Source organism: Petaurus breviceps, unplaced genomic scaffold, assembly GCF_028583685.1.
Source record: "Petaurus breviceps papuanus isolate PSGF00001 unplaced genomic scaffold, PetGlider_PUasm1.0 90792, whole genome shotgun sequence".
NCBI lineage: Eukaryota > Metazoa > Chordata > Mammalia > Diprotodontia > Petauridae > Petaurus > Petaurus breviceps.
The window spans coordinates 17,332,594-17,351,836 of NW_027187347.1; the positions used below are offsets into that span (position 1 = coordinate 17,332,594).

At 40.1% G+C, this 19,243-nt stretch overlaps 1 protein-coding gene and 1 long non-coding RNA gene across 2 annotated transcripts in view; both read left to right on the plus strand.

The window, feature by feature from the left end:
• The window catches only part of LOC138147524 (uncharacterized), a 53,459-nt gene extending 40,316 nt beyond the window's left edge, over window positions 1-13,143 (plus strand). The window contains exon 3 of the long non-coding RNA XR_011164829.1: window positions 12,823-13,143. This is a non-coding gene — a long non-coding RNA (uncharacterized lncRNA). The remainder of the gene's footprint in view (window positions 1-12,822) is intronic.
• A 310-nt stretch (window positions 13,144-13,453) lies between these two features.
• Window positions 13,454-19,243, plus strand: part of ARHGAP31 (Rho GTPase activating protein 31) — a 181,513-nt gene continuing 175,723 nt past the window's right edge. The window contains exon 1 of the mRNA XM_069069973.1: window positions 13,454-14,304. Coding sequence (XP_068926074.1) covers window positions 14,205-14,304 — 100 coding nt within the window. The 5' untranslated portion in view covers window positions 13,454-14,204. The remainder of the gene's footprint in view (window positions 14,305-19,243) is intronic.

The following is a 19,243-nucleotide window of genomic DNA, read 5'->3' on the forward strand; positions in this document are numbered from 1 at the left end:
AGAGAGAGAGAGAGAGAGAGAGAGAGAGAGAGAGAGAGAGAGAGAGAAACAGAAGAAAATGGCATGGAGGGAAATACACAGTAATCATAACTGTGTATATGAATGGGATGAGCTCACCCATAAAACAGAAACAGATGGCAAAATGAACTAAAAACTAGAATCCAACACTGTTTATAAGAGACACCCTTGAAACAGGACACACACAGAATTAAAATAAAGGGCTGGAACAGAATCTATTAAGTTTCAGCTGAAGTAGTTTAAAAAAAGGCAGGGGTAGCAATCATGATCTTAGACAAAGCAAAAGCAAAAATAGACCTAATTAAAAGAGATAATCATGGAAACTACATTATGCTAAATGGCACCATAGGCAATGAAATAATACCAAAAAATTTTATACTGTTTCTCTGACAAAGACCTCATTCTCAAATATTTACTGAGTACAGAACTGAATCAAATTTATAAAAAAAAAATGAGCCATTCCCCAATTGATCAAAAAGAAATTGGTCAAAGGATATAAATAGGTAGTTTTCAGAAGAAATCAAAGCTGTCTATAGTTGTATAAAAGAATGTCCTAAATCATTATTGATTAAAGAAATTCAAATTGGGGAGTAGAGTCAAGATGGCAGCATAGAAACAGGACTTCTGCGTGGCTTCTGCTTCCACCTCCTCCAATTCATGTAAAAAATGACTCTAAACAAACTTTGGAGCTACAGAACCCACAAAATGAGAGAGAGAGGCTAACTTCCCACTGAAGACAGCCAGCAAGCTGGAAGGAAGGGTCCAGCGCAGCGCTCAGGGAGCCAACCCCAGCCCCACTTGAGCAAGGGGTTTTAGCCTCAGGGTGGCCACAACCAGTCCCTGGCTGGAGGGACTTCAGATCACCAGCAGCTGTGGCATTTTCCAGATTTATCAACCCATAGATGCTAAGGACGAGGTGAGAGGTCAGTGCAGTGTGGACTTTGTGAACGGGGAGTTCAGTAGTGTGGTTCAGCCTTTACCCCCTGGAGGGAGAAGCAGCTGAGGCATGGCGGCCATGCCACCACGGCCACATGGCTGCTTCAGAGCTCCTGGCCTGCAGATTGTAGGGGGACCAAGCAACCAGTCTGAGGGGTAACAATCTTGCTTTAAGCTGCTTGGATCTGGATTGCTGTCTAGGGTGCAGGTCCTGGGGTGCGTGACCAGTTTGCCCAAGCATGTGGAGGCTTCATGAGGGCAGCCAACTAATAGCTCCAGAAGCTGCAAAAACCCCAGCGATTTGGGACAAAGCTCCCCTATCTTGTAGCAGAGTTCTACTGTGGCAAAAGCTCACAAATCAAGTAATTGAGTGGCAACATGAGCAAGCAAAGGAAGGAAAGCATACAGAGCTATCTGACATTAGACTCCTATTTTGGGGACAAAAAGGATCAAAGCATGGAACAGGAGGAAGACAATGAAGTCAGAACTCCTACACCAAAAGCTTCCAAGAAAAATACGAGCAGGTTATAGGCCATAGAGGAGCTTAAAAAGGATTTTGAAAACCAAATGAAAGAAGTGGAGAAAAAATTCGGAAGAGAAATGAGAATGATGCAAGAAAATTATGAAATGAGAGTCAACAACTTGACTTAAGAAACTAACACCTTAAAAAACAGACAAATGGCAAAAGAGGCTCAAAAAGCCAATGAGGAGAAGAGTGCCTTAAAAAGGAAAATTTGCCAGATGGAAAAAGAATCTCAAAAGCTCACTGAAGAGAATCATTCCTTCAAAATTAGATTGGAGCAAATGGAAGCTAGTGACTTTGTGAGAAATCAAGATACTCTTAAAGAGATCCAAGCAAATGAAAAAATAGAAGGCAATGTGAAATATCTCATCGGAAAAACCACTGACCTGGAAAATAGATCCAGGAGAAATAACTTAAAAATTATTGGACTACCTGAAAGCCATGATCAAAAAAAGAATCTAGAAATCACCCTTCAAGAAATTCTCAAGGAAAATTGCCCTGATGTTTTAGAACCAGAGGGCAAAATAGAGGTTGAATGAATCCACTGATCACCTCCTGGAAAAGATCCCAAAAAGAAAACTCCTAGCAATATTATAGCCAGGTTCCAGAGTTCCCAGATCAAGGAGAAAATATCACAAGCAGCCAGGAAGAAACAATTTGAATATTGTGGAAACACAATTAGGATAACACAGGATCTGGCAGCTTCCACATTGAGGGATCAAAGGGCTTGTAATATGATATTCCAGAGGTAAGGAGCTGGGATTAAAACCAAAAATCACCTACCCAGCAAAACTGAGTATTATGTTTCAGGAGAAATTACGGTCATTGAATGGAATAGAGGACTTTCAAGCATTCTTTTTTTTTAATTAATTTATTTTTTTGGTCTTTATTAATTTGTTTACTTTTAGTTTACAAGATTCATTTCCACAATTCCTTGAGTTTCAAATTTTCTCGCTCTCCCCCCTCACCATGGCAGCCTACAATCAAGTATAGTATCTGCTAGTACTTTCACATTAGGCATTAGTCAGGTTATAAAGAAGGATTGTATCAGATGGAATGAACAATGGGAAAGAGGAAACAAAACCAAACAAGAAAAAGAAAAAGTTTGCTTCAGTCTGGGTTTAAACTCTGTTCTTTCTCTGGATGTAGACATCTCTCTCCATCATGAGTCTTTTGGGGTTGACTAATAACCCTGAATTGCTGAGAAGAGTCCAGTCTATCAAAGTTGGTCATCACGCATACATTGTGTCTGTAATTGTGTACAAATTACTCCTGGCTCTACTCTTCTCACTCAGCATCAGTTCGTATAAGGCTCTCCTGGTAAATATGATGTCCATCTGCTCTTTGTTTCTCATAGCACAATAGTATTCCATAACATGCATATACTACAACTTGTTCAGCCATTCCCCAATTGATGGGCACCCCCTTAATTTCCAATTCTTTGCCACCACAAAAAAAGCTGCTATAAATATTTTTGTACATATGGGTCTTTTCCCCACTTCTATGATCTGTTTGGGATACAACCCTAGAAGTGGTATTGCTGGGTCAAAGGGTATGAATTTATTTATAGCCCTTTGGGCATAATTCCAGATTGCTCTCCAGAATGGTTGGATCAGTTCACAACTCCACCAGCAATGAGATAGTGTTCCAATTTGTCCACATCCTCTCCAGCATTTGTTATTTTCCTGTTTTGTCATCTTAGCCAATCTGACTGGTGAGATGTGGTACCTCAGAGTTGTTTTGATTTGCATTTCTCTAATCAATACTGATTTAGAGCATTTTTTCATATACTTATAAATATCTTTAATTTCTTCCTCTGAAAACTGCCTGTTCATATCCTTTCATTCAATGGAATAGAGGACTTTCAAGCATTCTTGATGACAAAACAAGAGTTGAATAGAAAATTTGACATTCAGATACAAGAAGCAAGGGAAGCATGAGAAGTTAATCAGGGAAAAGAAATCATAAGGAATTTATCAGAGTTGAACTATTTACATTCCTACATGGAAAAATGATAATTGTAACTTATGAAACTTTTCTCAGTATGAGACTAGTTGAAGGGAAAAGAAATGTGTATATGTGTATATATATATATATTTTATATATATGTATACATACATATATGTCTATATAGGAGGGTATATGGGCATATGAATACATATGTCAGTGTGTGCATGTATGTGTACAGGTATACATAGACAGAGGGCACAGGACCAATTTAATAGGAAGGGATGATACTTAAAAGGTGAAATTAAGAGGTGAGAAGGGAATATAATGAGAGGAAATGGGGAGAGACAAAATGGGGTAAACTATCTCATATAGAAGAGGCAAAGGAAAACTGTTACAATGGAGGGAAAGAACAGGAAGGAAAAAGGGAATGAGTCAACCTTATTCTAATTGAATTTGGCTGAGGGAAGGAATGATATACACACTAAATAGGGTATCTTACCCTACAGGAGAGTAGGGGGGAAGGGAATGGGGGGGGATGATGGAAGGGAGGGCAGGCTGGGGGGGAGGGAAGTTAGAAGCACACACTTTTGAAAAGGGACAGGATCAAAGTAGAGAATAGAACAAGTGGGGGTGGGATAGGTTGGAGGGAAATATCGTCAGTCTTTCACAATATATCCACTATGGAAAGGCTTTGCATAGCTATACATGTACAATGTATATTGAATTGCTTATGTTCCCAGTAAAGGTGGGTGATGAGGGAGGAAGGGAAAGAATCTGGAATTAAAAGTTTTAAAATCAAATATTTAAAAATATATATTATCATTTTATTATTTTACATGTAACTGGGAAATAAGATATACAGGCACTGAGGCATAGAGATCCACCGTGCCCTACTGGAAAGTCGGAGGGGGTATGGGGGAAGATATGGGAGAGAGCAGATTGGGGGAAGGGATATTCAGTGGGATTGCTGTTTTGGGGTGGTGGGTAGGGGAAAAATGGGGAGAAAATTTATAACTCAAAATCTTGTGGAAATGAATGATGTAAACCAAAAAATAAAAAAGAGAGAAAAAATGGGAAAAAAGAAATGCAAATTAAAACAATTCTGAGGTACCACCTCACATCTATCAGAAATGATAAATGCTGGAAGAGATAAGAGAAAAATTGAGACACTAATGAACTACTTATTTGTGGAGTTGTGAAGCGGTCCAACCATTCTGGAGAACAATTTGGAACTTTGCCCAAAGGGCTATAAAACTTTGAGTACCTTTGACCCAGCAATACCACTACTAGGTCTGTATCCCAAAGAGATCACAGAAAAAGGAAAAGGACCTATATGTACAAAAGTATTTATAGCAGCTCATTTTGTGGTGGCAAAGAATTGGAAATTGAGAGGATACTTATCAGTTGGGGAATAGCTGAACAAATTGTAGCATATAATTGTGATAGAGTACTATTGTTGCATAAAAAATGACAAGGGGAGTGATTTCAGAAAAACATGGCAAGAACCTTATGAACTGATGCAAAGTGAAGTGAGAAGAACTGGGAGATCATTGTGCTGAATAACAGCAATGTTGTAATGATAATCAACTGTGAAAGACTTGGCCACTCTGATCAATATAACAATGCAGACAATTCCATAGCATTCATGATGAAGAAATGCTATCCACCTCCAGGGAGAGAATTGATGAACTCTGAATGCAAATTAAAGTATAGTTCACTTTAATTTTCTTGCTTTAAAAAATATGCTCATATGACAATATATTTTATACGATTTCACACATGTCATGGATGAGATATTGTGTCAGTGAGTGTCAGAGAGAGTAGGAGAGAGGGAGAGAACTTGGAACTCAAATTTTAAAATGAAAATAATGTTAAACAAATTAATAATAACTTAAAATTTTGTAAAAAAGAAATTAAGCTAAGTTGAGTCTACTCCTCACCCCCACACCCACAGACCAAGTTACTGGGGATAATATACCCTTAAAATGCTGGGGAAAATATTTGTATGTTCTTTCTTGCTATGTCTTTGAAGTAAATATTCCTGTGCAAAATAATAATAACAACAATAATAAATTCATCATTAATATCTTTCAAAATCCCAAATCATCAGACTCCAATAGAATTATGATTTTTTAAAAAGTCCTGCATCTAGTCAATCCAACAAACAAACATATCTCTAGAGCATGTTACCCACCTCTTGACCCAGAGATGATGGAATCAATGTGGAATGTTACATACATTTTTGTATATAGACAATGTGCAAATTTGTTTTTCTTGGCTACGTGCATTTGTTACAAGAATTTTTTTTTTCCTTCTCTCAGTTTATAATGGGCTGGTGGGTCGAAGATGAAGGGAGGGGCTTGGCAATACTAATGCCAATGAAAGAAGGCCAATGTAACTTCAAAAAAAATGTATAGGAGAAAACAGAAGGCAGTTCTGAAGGAAGCACAGACAAGCAGGACACTTTTGAAAGTAACTTATAGAATTTATTATATACTTAAAAAAAAAAACCAAGTAGCATATAATGGAGGTTCATGGCTTCATTATAGAATCATCTTTTTTTTGTATTATGTTGTATGTATGCAAATGTTCTTTTTAGAGGTATTTTTATTCAAGCTAAAAATTTTCCAAGATAATTTTCCAAAAAAGAAAAAGGCATCCCTAATTCCTCATGGATGCCTTAGATGCCTGAGGGAGAGATTGAAGCCACTATCTGGAACCCCATTCCAATAGTGCAAGTAGAGTTTAGCATAAAGACTACCAAAGTTTACATAGGTTACCGCTATTTATTTTATTTTATTTTGTTTTGACATCTGTGTCCATGTTACTTTCTTCCTTAAAGGCAGGGACTATTTTCACTTTTCCATTGTGTCCCCAGTGTACAGCACATAGTAGGTGCTCAATAAAATGTTTGTTGTTTATTCATTGATTGAGCTCCTTTCCCAGTCCTCATTTTCTACTCCTTCTATGCACATCTGGTGGGTGGTGGTTGTGTGAGCTCTTATTATACTGTGAATAATGCATGGCATCCCTTACAAAGTAATGTCATCCCAACTATGAGTCAAGTCATGAAGTGTGTGATTCAAGGCTTAACTGCGCCATAGCTTGAAAAGGAGACGGAAGGAAGTAAATGAAGATGAGACAATTCTGCTAAGCCCTCAAATGTCCAATTTAGAATAACAGAGAGAACCAGTCCCTGAGAAGGAACATGTTGAGCTCAAGTCCTTGAGAAGGAAAAACTGAACCAGCTTGAAACTTGCTGATTGATGGCTTTTTGCTTAATGAATAAACAAAAATAAAAAGAAACTATACTATTAAGAGGAACAAATAACACCCTCTCCCCGGCCTCACCCCTATAATACCAATGTATCTTTTAAGAAATTTTTATTTTTCATTATGAACTTTCAAACCAACCAACAAACATAACCATTCTAATATACAAAATTTACACAATTTATACAAGAACCAAAGAAGATTGCACAGAAAATGTGAACTTGTTATTGTCATTTTTTTAAGTGTAGCAACAAATCTGCCCTGTTTATATCCCCTTCTGACCTTTTATGTTTTCTTCAGAGTATTTTATTATATTGATGCCATTTCCCCCCAGCCTCCAGCCCACTCCTCATCTTCCCTTATGACAAATAAGCAAAGGGAAGCCACTTCATTGGCCATATCTGAAAATATACATACCATTCTCCACCTTTAGTCTACAACTTCCCTGCAAAAGTGGGAAGGATGTTTCATTATCAATCTTGGTTTTGCAGCCAACTACATCTTATGTTCATTTGGTCTTTTTTCAGTAATGTGTGACTCTTTGTGACTCCACTTGGGATTTTCTTGGCAAAGATAATGGAGTGGTTTGCCATTTCCTTTTCCAGCTTATTTGACAGATGAGGAAACAGAGGCAAACAGGATTAATTGATTTGCTCAGAGTCACACAGCTAGGAGGTGTCTAAAGTCAGATTTGAACTCAGGTAGATGAGTCTTCCTGACTCTAGGCTCAGCACTCTATGCACTGTATCTCCTAGCTTCCCCGTGCATCTTAATGTTTGTGCTCATGTAAGGCATATGCCCAGCACCTGATAGGAGATCAGGAAGAGACGTTACACAATTTGCTAGACTTTAAAGAACACAGGTATGGAAGTCATATTCCTCCAAAAATGGAATTGTAATTTGGTGTCTCTGCTTGGGGGTAGCCTTCTTATAGTCAATCAACACTTTAGCTTATCCTATTAACTTACAACTCATATTATCACCTCTGAGGGAGAATTAGGTCCTCTGTTGACATCATACTACCATAATTTAATTTTATGACTCAAACAACCTGTAGCAGAATGGGAAAGACCTTTAAAACCCCAAACTCTGAATTTGCTTCCAGGTACCTAGGGAAAGTTTTAGAAAAACAGCAAATATAAATCAAGAAAGAGAAAGAATTAGAGTGGCCTAGATGGGTCTTTTTGCATGAGACTAAAAGCATCATTTCTCATTGGGTGTGGGGCAGGAAGGAGTTGAGTAGAAAGAACCTGATGGGGAAGTGAAACAATTTTTCAGCTACACCCTGAGTCATGCTTTCACTGTCTGGTTTCATTATTTAATTTGACATTCTGACTTCTCTCCAAATCAGATGGAATAATTTTCAAATGTTGGTAGGAAGATAGATTATCTATATCTCCACACTTCACCATTTAGTGCAAATAGTTGAAAGCTGACCATATGTGTACGTGAAGGCAGGTAAAAGGTGTAGTGGGTAAAATTCTATAGGGAAAATCAGAAAAACAATTGACACATCTTTCTGATGATACTATGAGACTCTAACTATGAGACCCTGAGTAAGTCACCTAACCTCTCTTGACCTCAGTTTCTCATCCACAAAATGTGGAAAATAATAGCACCTACCTCCCAGGGTTTTTGTGAGGATAAAATGAGGTATTATATGCTATAAGTATATATAATATACAAAATACTTTGTAAACCTATACTGATGTGGATACTTTTCAATTTGTCTGTAAATAGAACCTAGATATCTAGTTTCTAGGTCCTGGATGGGAAGAGTATCCTACAGCCCAGTTGCTTTGCTAATATGATGATAAAATTCACAATCAGAAGAAGCCTTTTTCTGGAACATGGAGTGGGAGTGTAGAATTATTCTGATAAGCATTCTACCAGTCACTCTCCTAGCCGGTCTTTGTGCGGCTGGGTGGGGCACTTAGGCAAGAGCTGGTCTATAAACTGGGATAGAAGGAAGATGGGAAGGAAGAGAATTGGGAAAAGGTGTGAGACTCACTGACGAGACTCAGGATAGCTGGATTATAAAAGGATCAGATAAGGGTCATGGACAATGAGATTTGATTTGAACTTCACTACCTAAATGTTGGCACCCCTGGGATCAGAAAGCAATATCATCTAATGGAAAAAGAACTGACTAAAACAATTAGGTGATTTGGGTTCTGGTCCCAGCTCTTCCATTAACTGTTCTGTGACCAGTCATAGGGCAAGTCATAGAACTTTGGATTACAGTTCAAGAGCTGGAAGAGACCTTGGAAGCCATTCCACTATTTAACCTCTCTGCTTCACTTGACTCATCATTAAAATGGGAGGTGGGGATGGACTACATGACCTTGAAAGTCACATATTCTATATGCATTGGTAGGGGATAGACCATATTCCTCAATTACAATGAAGAATATTATTCCTCTGTTACACCAAATAGCCTATCATTTGCCATTCAGGTAAGTATGTTAGTTCAAAGCATCTACAATCAGCTTGGATTTCACCAAACCCAAGCTTTATCACCTATCTGGGGAAAGCATTTCATTCTTCCTAAAGAGGAAAGAAAGATCTCTATTAAGACAGTGAAGATCAATTACAGGAGTCAATTACATTATTAGACCATTCAAATTCCTTTTTATTTATGCCAACCACTTTACAGCATATAGAACACTGAATAGCAAAGAACTGAGTATACATCTTTTATTCGTATCTTTTATAACAGTCCAAGTCTACAGAGCACTGTAATCAGTCAATAAACAAAATTTGTCAATAAAATTCATTGCTTTCTATGTGTTCACAGCATGTTAGACATTGCAGTGAATATATTTCATAGGTATAAAGCATTATCTGACCTCAAGGATCTAAACACCTAGTTGGGGAGATAGGATTAACACATTTGAACTAATTGTCATTGTCACCAATGACAATTTTTATTTTATACTTTTAATTAACAAAAAAACTATTTTCACTCCTTCCTACTTCCCCATTTAAAAAAAAAAGGAAAAAAAGAAACCTTTGTAACAAATGTATATTATTAAACATAACAAATTCCTGCATTGACTGTGTCTTAAAAATATGTATTTTAGCTGCACCTTCAATTCGTGTCTCTATCAAAAGGTGAATAGTATATTTCATCGTGTGTCCTCTGAAATCATGTCTGGTTATTGAATTGATCAGAGTTCTTAAGTATTTCAAAGCTGTTTTTGTTTACAATGTTTTTACTTTTGTATAAATCATTGCTCTGGTTCTGCTCACTTCATTCTAAATCAGTTCATAAAAGCCTTCCTAGATTTATCTAAAATCCTAAAATGATCTTTCCTCATTTCTTTCTCACAATAATATTCCATTCTGTTCATACATCCTAATTTGTTCAGTTATTCCTGTTTATAAAGGGCATCTTATTTGTTTTCAGTTCTTTGCCACCACAAAAAACAAACTGGCTTCTATAAATATATTTTTAAAAATATTTACATCCCCATTGGTTAGCACCGTGCTTGGCACATAGCAAGGGCTTAAGAAATATTTTTTTTCATTCAAATTGTATGGTGTCCAGTGAAGAAAGTGATCAAATAAAAAAGGAACAGTTAGAGAAGGTTTCATGGAAAAAAGCAGCCAGAGAACTGGCCCTTGTGGGTTTTGAATAAACAGAGAGGAAAGAAGAGGCCATTTCAGGTGAGCAATCCAACCACAGAAGCCAAGGCACAGAGTTAGAATGAGAATGAAATGTACTGAAACAGGTAGGAGATTGACAGGATGGAGGGTGTGCCATTAGAGATGTAGGTCAGATTAGAGAGGGCCCTGAAAGTCAGGCAGAGGGGTTTCGCTTTGGTTTGGGAGAAAAGGCTGGCCTTATGAATAGACAGACACCTGAGGGTGTGATTTATGAGAGGGTGACAAGTATCCCCAAATATCAATTTCACTTCTTGACACAGCTTTATTTCTTTGAGGCTATAAGGCTTTCCTGACTTTTCAGATCACTTCTTAGAATGAACATCGCCATTGGAGAGGGTCATGCCATTGCCTGTACTGTCACAAGGGAGACCACAGACCATAGCTAGAAGAGATATTAGAGGTCATCTAATCCAGCACCCTCATTTATAAATGAGAAATCTGAGGCCCAGAGAAGTCAATTAACTAGCTGAAGGTGCTAAGATAGAAAACACTATATAATAATGATAATATTAGTATTAGTCACAAGAATAATAGCTAGCATGTATATCTTACTTTGGAAGCAGCTAAGTGATTGAGTCAATAGAGTGCTGGGCCTAGAGGCAGGAAGATTTGAGTTAAAATTTGACCCTCAGACATTCACTAGCTGTGTGACCCTGGGCAAGTCACATTACTTCTGTTTGTTTTAATCTGCTGAAGAAGGAAATGGCAAACCACTCCAGTATCTTGCCAAGAAAACCCCCACAGACAGTATGGTCCACAGAGTGGACAAGGCTGAACAACAATATATCATTTTAAGATATGCAAAGTGCTTTACAAATATTACCTCATTCAATCTTCACAATAAATCTAGGAGGTGTCTTAGACTTTAGGAAACTGAAGCAGGCAGAGATGAAGGGATTTGCCCAGGGTCACACAGCTAGGGAGTGTCTGAGGTCACATTTGAACTCATGTCTTCCTAACTCCAGGTTCTGACTCCAGCTGCCTGCTAAACAACTTTGAAGTTTTTGGGGGTGCAGTGGGGGAACTCCTTGTATGAAAATTTCCTCCTGCTCAGAAAGCAGTAGCCATCTATAACTGACAATCTTAGAGAGTTGCCTAAGGACACTGAGATGTTAAGTGTGTGAGGCACGACCCAACCCAGGTCTTCCTGACTCTAAGAGCCAGTCTCTATTCACTATGTCACACCTCTCATGTTCTTATTATTATCAGCTAATACTTTAGTAGATATTGGGGTTAGTACCATAGACAGTCACTAGGTGTTTGACCCTGGCAAATCCCTTAGCCTCTCTTTACACGTGAACTTGATAGAGCCAATGTTATGCAAAAACTGAGCTAAATTGAGTATTTCATCCCATCCCCCTCCAGACTGAGGCGGTTTAGGTAGGAGCATGCCCCAAGATTTTCTAGGGGGAAATGTTTATTTCTTGGTTTGTTTTTGAAGCAAATTTCCATTCCTAAAAGTTATTTGATGTTAAATAGTTGTGGCTAGCCTAATAAAATTTGTGAATCCTTGTGTGTGTGTGTGTGTGTGTGTGTGTGTGTGTATGTGTGTGTGTGTTGGGAGGGGGAGGGAGACCCCAGCCTTTGGGGGCTTTAGCCAATGGTAGAGAAGAGACATGCCACCAACCCATCAGGGTACCTTAGAATCAGGAGATAGATAGAGCAGCCTGGCTCTGGGAGAGTTGGGACAGAGAAATCATGCACAATGGATAAAGAGACAGACCTGGAATTAGGAAGAATTGAGTTCAAATACTGCCTCAGACACTAGCTGTGTGACCCTGGGTAAGTCACTTAACCCTGTTTGCCTCAGTTTTCTCATCTGTAAAATGAACTGAGAAGGAAATGGCAAATTACTCTAGTATCACGGCCAGGAAACCCCCCAATGGGGTCACAAAATGTTAGACACAACTGAACAATGAAACCCAAGACTTTTGTGAGGATCAAATGAAATAACGATTGTAGAATCCCAAGCACATAGTAAGCACTATACAAATGTTAGCGATTATTATTTTGAATTAGCTTCCAGCTCTAAACTTATGATTCTATGATCTTCTTGAATAAGAAGTACTTAAGAGGAAAATATGATAAGTTCTCTACCTGCAGTCGTGAGTTTGAAAAGCTAGGTGTGGGTCATCCAGGTGCAAATGTACCAAAAGCAGCTGGAAATTCAGATCTGGAAGAGAGTTTAGAAGCAGAGGTGAGATTTGAGCTTCAACCCGAGTAAAGGAAAAAGAGCTAAGAATATTGTGCCTTCTTAAGCAACTTGCTAAAGGGTGGGGATACCAACACAAAAGAGACAGTCCCTGCCCTCAGGGAGTTTGCTTCCTATCTAAGGGGGAGGGTGGTTAGAGAAGAGTGTTTTGGAAGTCCATGATTTGGTTAATGACTGGAGCCTTTGGGCAGTAAATAGAAGAGCCCTTTCCCGAAGCTAAGGAGTGTTGTTTTGCTTCCAGGTCCCTGGAGAAGAGGTTTCTAATCTCCTTGGGTGAGCGTGGTGGGGTACGCTTATCCTGACGGAAGGTGACCGAAGTGAAGCATTGTTGGGGGTAATGCTGGTTGAAGTCATGGGAACCGAGGATATTGTCAAGCAAGTGGAGACAGGCTAGAGAAGAGCGCTAAGGAGAGAACCTCGGGGACTACAAGTCTTTGGAGATATTTGTTCCCATCACTATTCTTTACGTTTGCCTAAAAGAAAGGGAGAGGGGAGGTGTCACCCCCCAAAAAGCGTAAAAAAAATACCAATTAAAAAATACAAGAGAACTTTTTGGAAGACCTATCAGATACCCCCTGCCCCTAAAGTAAACACCCACCTCCTTCTCTACTCTTCAAAGAGACTTTGTGGGACAGGAAGCCTGTGCTCTGAGTTGCAGCAGGCCCATTAGAAGAGCAGCGATTTCCTTTCAAGCTGCCCAGTTATCTATAGACTCAAGAACAGTCTCCGAAGAGCCCGTCCTCTCCCCCACCCCTTTACTCTTCAACCCACCCACCTACTTCCTCCTACTCTACACACATATGCAGAAGGTTGCCAAAAATTTCCACCCTCCGCGCCCACCCCCACCTCCCCACCCACCCCCACCTCCCCACCTCCCTAGCTAACTTCCTTCCAGCATTTCCTGAGCTGGATGATCCTAGGATTTGTAAGACAGGAAAAAAAGGAAAGAGTGAGGGCGGTCGAGAGAGACAGGATGCTTGTTTTTCATTTGACCAAAGCGGTCTGAAGGCAAGACACCGGGGCCTAAGAAAGCAAGCTCTCTGTGGACTCTGCCCAAGCTCCCTCTTCACTCGCTTGCTAGTTTGCTAGCCCCTTATCCCCCTCCGTTATATTCTCCTCCTTCTCTGAACTTATTTAGTCGGGAAGGGAGTGAGGGAGGGGGTGAGGGAAGGAGACCGCTCCCCTTCCCTCTAAAGCAGAGGAAAAACACCAGAAGACCCAGCAGGAGGCTGTGAAAGTCCCTGGGACTCCAGCAAGGAAGTGACACTCCCAACATAACATCTACTTCAGCTGCCAAGTCCGAAGCGGGGCCCTCCTCCACCCACTGCTTTCCTTTGATGAGAACTCTTTGGATTTCAGGCTATGCTCTCTCCACTGCCTCCTCCCGAGCCGGGCTGCGTCCTTCCCCTCCCCCACCCGAAGAGGGGCTGAGTTGAGCAGCCTCGGGTCCGCTTTCATGTGGATGTCTCTGATCCCGAGCCCTTCTCTCCTCCACACCCGATGTGACCCTCCCGAGCCGTGCTCCAGGCGCTGATCCGAGGAGAAAAATCCATCTTCAGCCCGGTGCCAAGCGGAGGGGGAGGGAGGGACCAGGAGGAGGGTGAGCCTCTTTGGGACTAACTCATGAAGAACAAGGGTGCAAAGCAGAAGTTGAAACGAAAGGGTGCTACCGGTGCATTTGGCTGTGATCTGACTGAATATCTGGAGACCTCGGGCCAGGATGGTAATGTGCTCATGGCTAGTTCTCTTCTTTTTATTGGTTTTTTTTTCTTTTCCTGGGGTTAGGGGTGGGTGGAAGAGAAGAAACAGACCATGCCAGGGTGAGCTGGATTCCTATCTCCCAGTGAATTTCGTTGTAAGCGTAATTAGTTACGCCCCGTAGGCTCTGAGAGGATCCGCTATATTAACTGTCACCCAGCTCTGCCTGGTCGGAAGGGGCTGTCCACGGAAGCTGCCCGATCCGCCTGAGGCGCGGGCTCCTTGGTGCTGGGTGCTGCCCAGCTGATCTGCCAGTTCTCTAGGATGCCAGTGGGGAGTGGACTCCCTAGTCCTCTCCCCAAGCCGGGATGCTGGCCGATAGCTGGAAAAAAGACGGACGGACTGATGGACGCATGGACTGGCGGGGTGAAGGGTTTGCTGCCTTGAGAGTATAAACCTGGAATGTCTTGGGTGTCCCTCCCTCATTCCAATTTCAATAGAAAGCCCATCTCCCCTTTTAGGAGTGTACTGGAAGGGAATGGGGGGGTGGGATCCTCACTGGGGGAGTGGTTGTGCTAACATTTTCTGCATTTCTGAACAGATGCCAGATTTATACTACCTCGCTTCCCATCCCCACCCCCCCACCTCATACCTCCTCCTGGGCTTTCAGATTAGCATATGGTGTGTCAGACAAGGGGAGTGTTGTAAAAAGGTCAAAGGGCTCTGGCTTGAAAATAGTTTGGGATGTGTAAAAGAAACAGAGAACATTTATGTTTTCAAGGTTGGAGAGAAAGAAAAGGGGGCCCAGAGGGGTAGAAACAATTTAAAGATTCATTGCCAAAAGAAAAGAAAAGCATCAAACAATACAATAACAGTAATGCAGTATTTCAGGTTAGAACATAAATTATGGGGAAAGGGGGAAAATTAAGTGGTAAGGCTCATCTTGTAAGATTAATTGTCCCCAGCATCCCCACTCTCATCAACTAACCCATCACAATTGAGCCTTTTACTTTAGAGACAGCTTGTACTGCCTGTACATTAAAAATTATGCAAAAAGGAAAGTTTGAATGGGACTTCATAGTGCATCATCAATACCATGGGCAGTGTTACTGGAATGGTAAGATTTATCTTAAAGCACCTGAAGAGCTTCCTTACCACATGTTCAGTATTCAGTGTCTCCCACAACAATCCAAGTCTTCTGCTTTAACTTCCTTAAAAAAAAAAAGTTTCAGTAGCAAAGCACCTAGTTATTTGCAGCTTTGTAAGGTGTAAAATATTCCAGTTTATTTCATAATAGCCAAATGTAATAATAATTAATGTAGCACTTTAAGGCTTGCAAAGTACTTTACAACATCCCGGTTTAATCTCCACTACAACACTGTGAAATAAAACTACAATTACCCCTCCCCTTTTTATAGATGAGGATACTGAGGCTGTTTGCTTAGAAAACTTGCTGAGAGTCACACGTGGCCTAGTAAGTTTCTCAGGGAGGATTCAAACCCCTGTCTTCCCCTGACTTCAACTCTTGCCCTCTATCCACTGTTCTGGGCTGTCTCTCAGAGAGACTTAAATTATTTAAACAAGTGGATTATTAAAATAGAACTTACTGGGGGAACAAAAGAGTGTCATCAAAAAGTCCTTGACTTAAAATTGGGAAGTGGTTTGTACTCTGGATCAATATTTATTCAATTCTTTTAACACTCCCATGAACCATATTTGAGTCAAGAAATAAACATGGATGGATTCTCCTTTGGGCATGAGAGAGCATATAAAAAAAAATAATGTTTTTATTTTGTCCAATTACAAACAAAAACAGTTTTTAACATTCATTTTTTTAAAATGTTGAGTTCTACATTTTCTCCCTCCTTCTCCTTCCCCCTCCCTGATATGGTTAGCAATTTGCTATAGACTAGACAATGTGCAATACAGTCATGAGAGCATTAACTCTGTATGGGTGCTCTTAGGTTTAAGTAAATGAGCAATTCAAGTCAACAACATGTTTTAAATGCCTATTATGTGCCAGATATTGCCACACTTTTTTTTATTTTTTGCCTTTTGGAGGGGGGAAGGCTGGAAAGTTGGGGTTAAGTGACTTGCCCAAGGTCACATGGCTAGTAAGTGTTAAGTGTCTGAGGATGATTTGAACTCAGGTTCTCCTGACTCCAGGGCTGGTGCTCTATTCACTGCACTACCTAGCCACCCCTATTGTCACACTTTGACGCCTTTTCTGCCTTCCCATTTTTTCAAGTGCATTCAGGTTCAAGTCTATGTGCAAAATGAATATCTTTGATAAACCACCTTTAGTTTGATTTTCTACTGTGGCTTCTGTTTTTTTTTTTTTTTAATGTTTCCTTTCTTCCTCCTTCTAAAGGAAGCTGAGAATTACTGGGGGGCGGGGAGAGGTGTGGGGGTACTTGTCAACTCTAGAGATTGTAGAAATTTAGAAGTGGAAGAGACTATGCTATGTGACCTTAAGGTCAAGTCACAACCTAATGTGAGGGTTGGAGTAAAATATTCTCTTCAAGCTCAAATCTAGTATTTCTATTATTCTAAATTATCAATCAACCAGTATTTATTAAGCATCTATTATCCAATCACTATGTTTGATTATGGGGATACAATGACCCACACTTAAATACATGAATATATAGATATATAAAAAATAGATAGGAAGGAAGTGACTTTTTTTTTGTAGGGGAGTGTATCAGCAGCTGAGGGAATCAGAAAAGGCTTCATATAGAAGGGTCTTGAGGAAGCCTAGGCATGCCTCAAGGGAGATGCATCTCAGCAATGGGGGATGGCTAATACAAAGGCATAACTGAGAAATGGAATTCATATGTGGGGAACAGTAAAAAGACCAGGTAAAATGAATCATAAAGTTTGTGAAAAGGAATGGTATGTAACAAGGTTGGAAAGTTAGATTGGGACTAGGTTGTGAAGCACTTTAAATTTTTATTTGTATCTTCTTGTTTAACACAATAATTTGCATATATTAAGAGCTTAGTAAATGTTTTTTCATTCATTAATTTAAATTCCAAACAGAATATGGAGCTTATAATTGGTCCTCTAGTAATAGAGAACTACTGGCGTTAGAGTAGGGAAATAACATGATCAGACCTACGATGTAAGACTGTCTTCGTGGAGGGATGTTGGGATGGTAGGTGGATATGGATCAGAGTGGGAGAGAGGCTTTAGGCAGGGGTACCAAATAGGAGATAAGTAGAGAACTACTGGCGTTAGAGTAGGGAAATAATGTGATCAGACCTACGATGTAAGACTGTCTTCGTGGAGGGATGTTGGGATGGTAGGTGGATATGGATCAGAGTGGGAGAGAGGCTTTAGGCAGGGGTACCAAATAGGAGATAATTGCTTTAGTTCAGGTGAGAGGTGGGATCTGAACTAAGGTGGTAGCTGTGTGTGTGGAGAGAAGGGGATACATGCTGGAGATGTTATCTTGGTAGAAACAAGATCCAGCTACTCATTAGATATGGGATATAGTGAAGAGAAGGATGACACTGTGACTAGAAGAATCATAGTTTCATTGACAGTAATAGAGAAATTCAGAAGGGTGGGATTTTGGAAGATAAGGAATTTGTTTTGGACACATTGAGTTTAAGGTGCTTGTTGACATATAGTTCAAAATGTCCAATAGGCTTTAGATGATGATGGAGCATAGGAGAGATATGTGGGTCAGGAATCTTCTGCAGAGGTGACAATTTATCCCTTGGGAGCTGATGAGACCACCTAGACAGAGAGTAGAGGGGACCCGAGGACAGAGCCCTGGGGTACACCTATAGTTTTATGTACACTGTTTTGCATGTAGTTTCCTTCATTAGAATGTGAGGACTCTGAGAGGAGGGACTTTTTGGGGGGAGAGGAAAAACTTTTTTCGTATACCAAGCACTTAGCACAGTGCCATAAGTCATCTTGTCCAAAAAGCAAATTGCATATAGTGGGAAAATATGGCATCAGAAGAACTAGGTTGAATTCCCTACTGTCACTTCCTTGCTCTGTGATCTTCCAGAAATCATTTTATTACCCTGTGTTTCTCATCTGCAAAATGGAGATAATAGTAGAATTTTGGAACTGAAGCCTGGTCCAATTCCTTCGTTTTCCAAATGAGGACCTTGAGTAAATGAGAACAGAGTAGTAAAATCATTTTCCCAAGATTCTACAGTAAGATAGTAGCAGAGTTGGGGCTTGAAACCAGTTCTCTAGATACCAGACTAAGATAATGTGTGTGTGTGTGTGTGCACGCATGAGTGCACACACACACACACACAGATAGCCTTTCTTTCAGGAGGGTTATAAGAATCAAATTTGAAGATTTATGTAAATTCTATGTAGCCATAAAATCCTCCACAAATGTTCACTGTTATTAATCAGATAAAGAAAGGAAGTATGGTGGAATGGATGGAGAGCTGGTTTTAAAGTGAGAAAGACTGGGTTTAAGTGAGAGGCAGCAGGGTAGAGTAGGTAGAAAGATAGCCTCAAAGGCAGGAACACCCAGGTTCAATCCCAACCCTGACACAGTACTGTCTGTGGGATCCTGGGAAGGTCACAATGTCTCAGTGCTCTAAGCAACTCTGTTAAGACTATAAGCTGTAGAAAAGGTACCCATCTGTATGGCAGGGGGAGTTACAGTATCCAATAATTCCCTATTCAGGGAAATCACAAGTACAGTTCCTACCTTGAGCTACTCACTTAATCCATCTCTGCTCCCTGGGCAACTCTCTAAGCCTTTAAGACCCAGAACAATTGTCCAACTGAACTGATGTAAGAAATATCCTATGACAATAAAACCACAGATCTGGTTTAAAAAAAAAGTTAAAATTTAAGTCTGAATCTGATGACTCAGTGTGGTGCGGAGGTGATCTGGTTTTTCAAGCCATGTTGACCAGTTTTGGAAGCTGAAAAGACTTGGAATGCAGTTTAGATCAATTTGGAAAAGTTTATCACTGAAG